Source organism: Heterodontus francisci, chromosome 17 (assembly GCF_036365525.1).
Source record: "Heterodontus francisci isolate sHetFra1 chromosome 17, sHetFra1.hap1, whole genome shotgun sequence".
In the NCBI taxonomy this organism is placed as follows: Eukaryota; Metazoa; Chordata; class Chondrichthyes; order Heterodontiformes; family Heterodontidae; genus Heterodontus; species Heterodontus francisci.
Window position 1 is genome coordinate 38,569,392 of NC_090387.1, and position 11,036 is coordinate 38,580,427.

Here is an 11,036-nt window from a genome sequence, read left to right on the forward strand (position 1 = left end):
CAGAGGGTGGCTGGAATCTGGAACACACTGCCTGAAGGGGTGGTAGAGGCAGGATCCCTCACAACATTTAAGAAGTATTTAGATGAGCACTTGACATGCCATAGCATGCAAACTACAGGCCAAGTGCTGGAAAATGGGATTAGAATAGATAGGTGCTTGATGGCCAGCATGGACACGATGAGCCAAAGGGCCTGTTTCTGTGCTGTATAACTCTAAGACTATGACTAAGGCTCTCCTCCTTTCTAATATGCAGCATTGTTGTTTCGAATATTAATATTGTGTTTGGATGAATTTCAGCCTTTCTTCACCAGGTGCTTTGTATTAAAACTGATTTGTGGTACTGCAGGTGGATTTCCTACTGGCTCAAAAATGGTGTAAATTCAATGTTGGTTGTGTCGAGCTGATCTGCTCCCTGATTTGAGTGTCCTATAAAATAAATGTGGATGATGCAGCAAATCGATTCAGATAGAAATTCAGTTGTAATGAAGTTCAGAAGCAATTTTTTAAAGCTGTTTTACATCTTTCTCATCTCTTGCAGTTTAACATCCTCCTCCCGATCACTTTTGTGCTAGCCTGTATCTTCTTGATTATAGTATCTATATGGATGACACCTGTGGAATGCGCTATGGGATTTGGCATAATCCTTTCTGGACTTCCAGTCTATTACATTGGTGTTTACTGGCAAAACAAGCCCAAGTGGCTCCTGAACATCATTTGTACGTATGACCACAATAAGAATATATGATTAGAAACTTACTTGCATCAAAAGGTTAATTGCACGCTTCGATTTTTGTTTCAGAAATGTCAAGTACCCTTGTCCTTTAGAAATCTGCTTCACATAATTTTTGCTGTGGCTGTGTGTCTATGTGGCTTAAGACTGAAATAAATAACTTGTCAAAGAAGAGGTTTTAGGCAGCATCATGAAGTGGCAATTCATTGGGAAACCCAGAGATTTTCTTTTGAGTGGGGTAATATGGCTGTGCTTCAAGTCTAATGCATGACTGCACCATTGGTTAAATGGTCAGCAGCAGTAACTGTGTTCTTGCTTGCACTCGGAACTATATTAAATTAAAACAGAAAATACTGGAAATACTCAGCAGGTCAGGCAGTATCTGTGCAGAGAGAAACAGAGTTTGTATTTCGGGTCAGTGCCCTTCTATGAGAACCGACAAAAGATCATCGACCCTAAACATTAACTGTTTCTTGTCGCACAGATACTGCCTGATCTGCTGAGTCTTTCCAGTATTTTCTGCTCTTATTTCAAATTTCCAGCATCCTCAAGATTTCACTTTTGTCTCAGAACTATATTGTTCAGAGTGTATTGTGATCATTGAAAATTGTTCCATCTAAGATGTCCTCTTGGGGTAGATTTTAACCTTCAGGCAGCTGAATAGCAGAAAGCAGTGGCTTCCGGCCTGTTTTGGCAGTATTATTTTGGAAGTATTCAGGCCCAGGTATCAGTTAAAGAGAACTGGCAGCCTGCTGTGCCAAATGCATATTCTGATGCAGCTCTCCGAATTCAGGCCTGCACAATATTAGGGAATCCCACCAGCAGCAAGGTAACTCCTGAAAGTGGGACAGGGGAAGGAGAAGAATGATCATGGTGGCGGTGCTGGCAGGGAGAGAAGACAGTAGAAGAACAACAGTGGTACGGATTATTTCTGTTAGGTCAGGTGGAGCACCCCTTCTCTCCTCAGCTCCACAGAAATTTTAAGCTTCCCTTTTTGAGGCCTTTTCAGTTATCACCAGTAAAACTGGTCAGAGAGTGTACACTGCTGGTCCAACCATTCTGTCCTAAAATGGCAATCAGCATCCTGTGCATGCCATAGAACCCCAATTTCCATAATATAAAAGACCTGGTGACTGAAACAGGCAGGTCGGTGCTTTTGCCGCCCAGTGATGTAAAATGGTAGGGTCTAAAGCTTTGGCCTTTATCGGGTGCTTGTCTACCAGCACAATTTTGAGGCTTTTGCTGTCTCATTGACTTGTATGCTTATTTTGGTTATCACTGGCACATTGTTAGTTTATCAGTAAATAACTGGATTTTTTTCTTTCTTGCAGATTCCCTAACTGTTTTCAGTCAGAAAGCTTTGGAAGTGGTACCTCAGTCTTCACAATAAAACAAATTAAACTCCTTCAGAAAATTCACAAAGGTTCAAAAGAAAAAGAGGCACTGTTACATGCTCCAAAGTCAACATTTCATTCTTGGAAATATTTCTTGTATCTTCAACTTGAGGACTGGTCAGCCATTTCTAAATTGGTTGAGTATGCATCAGATGATCCCTTCATTGGAAAGGGATTTAATGGTGGATAGCTGTATATGGGTGAAGAGAATGCAATGTGTTTTTAGTGTTTGAATAGATGCTCTTGTGTGGTTATATGTGCATTGGGTCAAAGTAACTGTCTAGTTTTGTTTTTTCGTAATAATAAAAGCAAAATACTGCAGATGCTGGAAATGTAAAATAAAAACAAGTGCTGGAAATACTCAGCCGGTCTGGCAGCATCTGTGGAAAGGTCACTGACCTGAAATGTTAACTCTGCTTCTCTCTCCACAGATGCTGCCAGACCTGCTGAGTAGTTCCAGCATTTCTTGTTTTTCTTATTGTTTTTTCTTAAATTTGATGAAGAACACTATTCTGGAATACCCTTGCACTTGGCAAACCTGTCTGGTGAACAGTCTAGTTATGGACAGGACTAAAATCTAAAAATTACAAGGTAAAAATTGACTTTTTGTTGGGCCTGTAGACAATCACTGTTCATGGGTATAGATGGTTTGTTGATGTAGATGGGAAAGAATTAGAGAAAAGATATTTTGTGAGCTTAAATTTTTTGTGTTTCCTTAAGTTCAAAAACTGCATCTTGAGCCCCATGCTGTATTCCTCTGTATTGCAATCCTTTTTTTTTTATTTTTGAACTAACATGCATAATGATAAATTATATAAATGCAGTGGCTAACAATGGCTCAACTGGTTTATCCAATAAGCAGCTGAACTTTATGTTACAGGAAGGTTCAATCCCTGTTCTGTGCTGTCAGCTGATGACAGCAGGAAGCTGCAGTACAGTTGCCCTCAGCACCCCTAGTGTCAGAAAGGGATAATTGGTCAACGCTCCTGATCACTTTCTACTGAAGATGGGTGGTGAGATTAAATGTCAAGTGATTGCAGTATTGGGCATGGCTTTGATTGGCCCATGATTGAATAGCTTGCTGACATTCACAGTCAAGGTTCACTTATGAATCAAATGGCCATTTATGTGAGATTCTGAAGGGCTTGTGGATCCAAACCCCAGCAGGAAAGAGTGCCTCAGGATTGCACCCATTACCCGGCCAGAATAGCGAGGTTGGTGGAAGGACATTTCATTAACTTGGGCCACACAGGCGCAAGACCTCATTTTTTAAGAAGGTGAAGTCTTCAGGAGTCCAGATCATATGCCTCACTCAGCACACCATTACCGCACCATGTGCCGTTCCAGACTTAAGCCTAGGAAACCACGTCCCTGTCTCTGCTACTTTTTTGTCATTTACCTTGTGAGGAGTGGTTGGAGATTCTGCCCCGTACATGGCAAATGATCCCACACAACTCTTGTGTGATTTCAGCCTTAAAAGAAAAAACATGTAACTACAGAGATGGCATCCATTGGTTTTGCAGGGATTTTTTTGTATTTATTTTATTAAGTTAGCTTTTGCATACCATCAACACCTGCTGAAGGAAGTGTCATTTAAAAGATATTTATTACTTTTAGGAATTAGCAGATTGATTCCTTAATCTGACCAAGTCCTGAATGATATAATTTTTCCTGAAGATGAATTTTCCCCCATGGCAGTCCCTGTCCTTGAATCATTGATGATGCTATTCTTTAAACTATCTCAACACCTCCGTATCCTTCAGAACATGCTGGAAATACTCAGCAGACTGGAAATGTTAAGTCTATTCTCTCTCCACAGATGCTGCCTGACCAGTTGAATATTTCCAACATTTTCTGTTTTTGTTTAGGATTTTCAGCATCCACAGTATTTTGCTTTTTGTTGTGTGAGTTATCCCTGGTATCCTGGCCAATATTGATCCCTCAATCTAATTCACAAAAACAGACTATCTGGTCATTATCACATTGCTGTTAGTGGGAGCTTGCTATGTGCAAATTGGCGGGCACGTTTCCTACATGACAATCGTGACTACACTTCAAAAAGTACTTCATTGGCTGTAAAATGCTTTGGGATGTCCTGTGGTCGTGAAAGGCGCCGCAGAAACACATGTTCTTCTTCCTTTTCATTAAGAATGTGAACATTCGCAGTTTGTGCACCCGTAAAATCAGTTTTTGCTTTTTGTATGTGTGAATTGATAACAATCCTAGTATTACACCTCATAAAGCTATAAAATGCACAAATAATGTTTTATGTGTAGTGACAAATGTTTTTATTCCATTTTATTTTTAAATTAAAGTTTGACAGTTTCTGTATTGAAAGTACTATGTAAATGCACAATATTTAAATAGACAATATTCAAGGATGATTTAAAACTTGTTTTAAGAAATTAATGGTTTAGTTTTCCATTAATAAATTGAGCCTTCAATTCGCAGCTAGTATAACTCACCACTTATGTTATCATATTGTAGTACTATGAAAAAGAAACAATTTGTGGTCTTTAGATTGACAAGTATAAATTTAATTTAACTACTCTATGTTTTAGTTCATTGAATTAATTTATACTTACAAAATACTGCTTTTGGATAAACATCCAGGGAAGGGAGTGGCTTGGAAAAAATGTCACTAAAATCCAGCAAGAAGGGGACTTGTGTAAGAGAATTGAAAGCAAGGAGTCAAAATACATGAAAGATTGCTATTTTGAATTTTGTCAAGAGAATGAGGCCCTCTGAAAGAAGGCTATGCCTATATATTTCTATGCATCACTGCATGTGGTTCAAATTTTTATCACTGCAAATGCAGTTTAATATTCATTTATGTATGAGTTCTATATTTGAAGTGTGTATAAAGATGTTCATGTTGCTTATTCCAGTCTTGCTATTTCCTCCATCAGGAAATGGTTGGCGAGTTGAGAAATTTTCTCTTCCATTTCTGATTTGCTACTGTTGAGTGATGCACCTCCTGACTCACAGGGGCCTGTGAAAAGTTTTTTAAAAATTGAAATAACTTTACCTGGGCCTCCTGTGGCCAGGATACTGCTGCCAGCTTTTGCTAGCGGTCCAAGACTGTGCAGTTCTTATTTGACTCTCAGTTAAAATTAGACCTCCACTCCTCTGGATCCCCCCTTCCCTTAACCCCCTCCTCCACCATTCCTCCTGGTACCGGGAAGTTAAAATACTCACTTACGAATGAAGAATTTCCACTTGGATGAGTTATTGAATGAGTACTAACATCGGGAATCTTATCCCAGTATATGTCGGTGCCTATAGCAGAGGAATGGTGGAGGGAGGGGGGGAAACTGTGCAGTCTGTTTTGATGACTATGGGGATAAATGTACTATATAGCACCGTAATGAGCCATACAAAACAGCAAGGCTGCAGTTCAGTTCCACTCCTTGCCCTGCTAAGTTTGTCAATTTAAACAAGGGCGGTAGTGGAAGCAATTCAGTCGGTCGATGTCTTCAGGCTAGGGAGAAGTGGAAAAACAATGCTGATCATGAGCCAGTACTCCTCAGAAAGTATGTATTTATGCTGAGTGAGGAGAGGATCAAGAGCGGCTGTGACACCTGCACGCATCTTACTAAAATAACTTGCTAGGACCAGACATGAGTGGAAACATTTGAGCAAGATACTACAGTGCCCACTGGGACCTCACCTAACATTAGTCACTGCCTTGAGGACAGGGAGAAAATTAGAAAAAGTGGATCTGCTGACCAATTTAAAAGCATGCAAAATAGTTATTTTTAATCTATTGAATCATAAGTTCATGGCCAGCATTTATTCCCCATCCCTAATTTCACTTGACAAGGTGGTGGTGAGTCACAGGCTGGTGTGTGATTTGGAGGAGAACTTGCAGGTGGTGGTGTTCCTATGCGTCTGCTGCTGACATTGTTCTTCGATATGGTAAACGTTGCAGGTTTGGAAGTTGCTGTTGAAGGAGGCTTGGCGAGTTGCTGCAGTGCTTGTTAATTGGTACACACTGCTGTCACTGCGCCGGTGTTGGAAGGCGTGAATGCTTAATGTGGTGGATGGGGTACCAATGAAGCGGGTTGCTTTGTCTTGGATGATAAGCTTCTTCAGTTTTGTTGGAGCTGCACTAATCCAGCAAGTGGAAAGTATTCCATCACACTCCTGTTTTTTGCCTTGTAGATGGTGGACAGGCTTTGGGGAGTCAGGAGGTGAGTTACTTGCTACAGAAGTCCCAGCCTCTGACCTGCTATTGTAGCCACATTATTTATGTGGCTGATCCAGTTAAGCTTTGAATCAAGGTTGATCCCAGGATGTTGAAGGTCGGTGTGCCAGCGATGGTGTATGCCAGGCCTAGTTCCCCGATGTACTTTGCCAGCCATGGCTCAGTTGGTAGCTCTCTCATCTCTGAGACAAAAGGTCATGGGTTCAAGTCCCACTTCAGGACTTGACAAAAATCTAGACTGACACTCCAGTGCTGCACTGTCAGAGGTGCTGACTTTTAGATGAGCTGTTAAATCAAAGCCCTGTCTGACCTCTCAGGTGAATGTACAAAATCCCATAGCACTAGTTCAAAGAAGAGCAGGGGAGTTCTCCCTGGTGTCCTGGCCAATATTCATCCCTCAATCAACATCACAAAAACTCATTATCACATTGTTATTCATGGATGTTTGCTGTGTGCAAATTAGCTGTCGTGCTTCCCTCATTACAACAGTGACGACACTTCAAAAATACTTCATTGGCTGTGAAGTCTTTTAGGATAACTGGTGGTTGTGAAAGGTACTATTATAAATGTAAGTCTTTTTTCCAATGGAAATGGGGGTGGGGAGCACCTTGGAGGGGAGATTGCAAAACTTGGACTCTCAAATCGGTGGGGGACAGACTTTTTTGCCTGGAAATTATTAAAGCCTTCTGGGGTCCTCAAACCTGCTGGGCAATCTAGATGAACCCTTAGAGGTGTGGGCACCCATCATTTGTAGGCAATTTGATGAAATTCCTCTGACCCCAGTAAGTTCAGCAGTGGAAATTCTTGGTGAGTTTGTAGATGCTGAGCTTGCTGGCCCAGACATTTTCAACCCGTGTATATTTTACGTAAGCATTTGGCTTCACCCATCTTTCCTGCTCCTCCAAACACACGAAGTGTTGGTTGAGAGGGATGTTGAAAATGGTTCAGGTTGTGGAAAAAGTAATATTCTAAAAATGATTTGAATAAGTAGAAAAGGTACTCATGGTGATGTTTAACTTCTGTTCTTACTGCAAAAATAAATTATAATTGAGAGTTGTTCACAGATGTTTTCACATCTTTAGTTTAAATAATATTCTTAGAATTCATGGTACCAATTTGTAGCACTTATGTGTACTGACTTTCAGGTTTTATATGGTACATGATTTATCCTTTAAGATGATTTTACTACTTAAAGCAATCTTTCTTGTGTTGTAACATTGTTTTGAAGAGCTTTGAAGTGTTTTATAAAATCTCTTGACATGTATGTAAAACACTGTAACCAGGTGCTACTGATATTTATATTTTTCTGGAATTAATTGGTTTGAATAGTTTTGTGCCAACATTTAAAGACTGTAATAAAAGCAAAATACTGCGGATGCTGTAAATCTGAAACAAAAACAAGAAATGCTGGAATCACTCAGCAGGTCTGGCAGCATCTGTGGAAAGAGAAGCAGAGTTAACGTTTCGGGTCAGTGACCCTTCTTCGGAACTGACAAATATTAGAAAAGTCACAGATTATAAACAAGTGAGGTGGGGGTGGGGCAAGAGATAACAAAGGAGAAGGTGCAGATTGGACCAGGCCACATAGCTGACCAAAAGGTCACGGAGCAAAGGCAAACAATATGTTAATGGTGTGTTGAAAGACAAAGCATTAGTACAGATTAGGTGTGAATACACTGAATATTGAACAGCAGCAAGTGCAAACCTGAAGAAAAACAACCTGAAAAAAACTGGGTAAGCAAACTGAACAAACTAAGATGAAATGAAATAAATGCAAAAAAAGATTGTAAAAAATGTAAGAAGGAATGTAAAAAAAGGAAGAAAAAGTAACTAAAAATGAAAGTAAAATGGGGGGGCTGTCATGCTCTGAAATTATTGAACTCAATGTTCAGTCCGGCAGGCTGTAGTGTGCCTAATCGGTAGATGAGATGCTGTTCCTCGAGCTTGCGTTGATGTTCACTGCAGCAATCCCAGGACAGAGATGTGAGCATGAGAGCAGGGGGGAGTGTTGAAATGGCAAGCAACCGGAAGCTCAGGGTCCTGCTTGCGGACTGAGCGGAGATGTTCCGCATAGCGGTCACCCAGTCTGCGCTTGGTCTCCCCAATGTAGAGGAGACCACACTGAGCAGCGAATACAGTATACTACATTGAAAGAAGTACAAGTAAATTTACTAATATTTGTCAGTTCCGAAGAAGGGTCACTGACCCGAAACGTTAACTCTGCTTCTCTTTCCACAGATGCTGCCAGACCTGCTGAGTGATTCCAGCATTTCTTGTTTTTATTTAAAGACTGTATTTTACTGTATTAACCGGGAGATGGGAAAATCCAAAATGTTGTAATGCAAAATTGTTTCTTCCGGGATTGTCACAAAAAATGACGTTTTGAGCTGCTCCTTTTCAGATAGGTTTTGTTGCTGGTTTTAATTGACTTATTTCCCTGGATCCAAGTTGTTACAGTGTCATTAAATAGAGCATTAAAGGTAACTTTAACTGAAGAGGAGCAAGGAAACTAAAAACTAGTGTCCACCTTCACCACCCCTCCACCCAGCCTGGGTTTATGTATTTTCAGGACTTCAGACGTACATTAACACTGGAAGTGTGAAATTATTTTATTTTTGCCTTTTTCAATTTATTTATTTCAATAGATTAACAAAAATCTTATATAGTTGTCTATATCTTCTGTTTGGAAACAAATTACATAATTGCTTATGATCCCTTAAGGGCTTTTTTTTTTGCTTGTGACCAGATCATACTTAAATCTGAATGTTCCACTGTAAAAATTTCTTGTCAATAACATACTATGTCATGATGATGCATTGTGGCTTTAGTGACTTTACCACAAGTTGTAAAATCACTGTCAACTATTGGAATGATAAAATATTTATTCATACACTGATTTGCTTGTCTTGTACTCTGGTATATTGAAAGACCACTGTCAGAATAACTCGAGTTTTTTTTTGAGGATGCCTTTTAAAAGCAAACTTTTGTCTCAAAGTAGATTTGTTATTTCAAAAAAAATGACTGAGATGAGTTCATTTTTTTTAGATCAGTTACTCATTACTACCTGTCATATTGTTTCACAGACCTATAGATGTTTCTGCGGTTTTAGATCTCAGTGCCACTTCATCATTATCATGAGAATTATCTCATATGATAACCCCCAATGCTCAAGCATGTAGTCACACAAGTGTAGCTCTAAACTAATTGCTAATGTGATCCTAAGATTTTTATTTGCATATTTTACAACTGTTATCAAACTCTATATAGTTTTGATCCCTCAAGCAATCAGGCCAAATAGTGAATTCAGTTACTTTAGTCAGCTAATTTACATCATTGAAAAACCTGCCTTTCCCAGTACAAACCCGAAGAAATATTAGTTACTCACCCATCTGTAAATAAACTTGTTTGAACAGTAGTGGGGTTAAATTGGACCTCATAATACCTGTTTTTCAGATCTATTCGCAGCACAATTTAATGAGATCTTGCAATATTTACAGATTAGTTGAAGAAATTCGAAGGACTGTCTAAATTTTTTAACAAGTTGAGTAATCGCCCGGTCTTGAGGCCTCCAACAACTAGGCACCCCACCCATCTTTTAGCTCTTTGATTTCCCCCTCCTCCCCCATGACACCAACCACCAGGCATTCCGAGGCCCCAATGTCCCTGACAGGAAGCCCACAGCAGCTGAAAGTTAGGCCACTGACCTTGTGCTGCCTCCTTACACAGCACCATCTTCATTATGATGAGGTCCAAGGCACAATATCTGGGGCTTCTCTGACCTCACCATCTGTGTTTGGGGGAATAACATGGGGGGAGGGGCAGGCGCCCAAATTTAATACCCAATATCTATTACCAATTTGGGTTTAAGATAATCTCCGGTTCAGTGGCATCAGTGGTGTGAGACCCTCACTTTGTGGGAGTTCACTCACATTGTCCTAAGTGTGTAGTTACACAATAGTTGAGCCTGCCGAATGTAATAATGGAAACCCATTAGAGCCTGAATTGGATAGTCACCTCTTGCACATGTATTTCTTCAATCCCTGAAGAAATTCTAAGTTAACATTAGGTGAGGTGAGATTTGATTTTAATGGTTAAGCTGCTTTATTTCATAGGCTAATGTACAAAGTCATGATCAGATTCATTTAGTTCAGCTGAATTGCTGACTATTAACAGGCCATGAGGAAACAACAGCAATGCTAGGTCATGAACCTCTTATTACTGGCCTAGAAATTGGATTGTCCTGCACAAGGTTTGCTTGCGGCTAAGTATCCAATATGGCAGGCGTGCTGACCCTCTTCTGAAATTGAGCTGTCCCACATGATAAACTCACCCAGCAACTCGTAGCACTAACAGACCATTGTTTAGTTGCTAATTTGGCACTTCAGATTGTTGGTTAACCTGTGGGGTTGTTTTAGGCATGCGTTCTCCCTGCCACCACCCTCGAATGGAGGAGGATCCCCTTCCTGTTCACTACCTGAACCAAGGCCTCTAAGGAAGCATCAGGAATTCTGGGAGAACGATCTTCTGCAGGTCGAGCAGCCATCTCTTTCCTTCCACATGCTTCCCTGCTGTCTGCATTAAGATGCGTGGCTCCCTTTAAATGGGATATGAGAACGCCAAACTCCAGGTGTGCAGCTAACAAGTAGCATAGGTAGCACTGGTCGCGTGCCTAACATAATGAGCATGCAGCTCAAATATTGCATGT

At 40.3% G+C, this 11,036-nt stretch overlaps 1 protein-coding gene across 1 annotated transcript in view; it reads left to right on the top strand.

The window, feature by feature from the left end:
- slc7a5 (solute carrier family 7 member 5) overlaps positions 1-9,296 on the top strand; it is an 86,431-nt gene extending 77,135 nt beyond the window's left edge. Inside the window, exons 9-10 of the mRNA XM_068049300.1 lie at positions 539-716; positions 2,062-9,296. Of these exons, the coding sequence (XP_067905401.1) occupies positions 539-716; positions 2,062-2,120 (237 nt within the window). The 3' untranslated portion in view covers positions 2,121-9,296. The remainder of the gene's footprint in view (positions 1-538; positions 717-2,061) is intronic.
- The last annotated feature ends 1,740 nt before the right edge of the window (positions 9,297-11,036 follow it).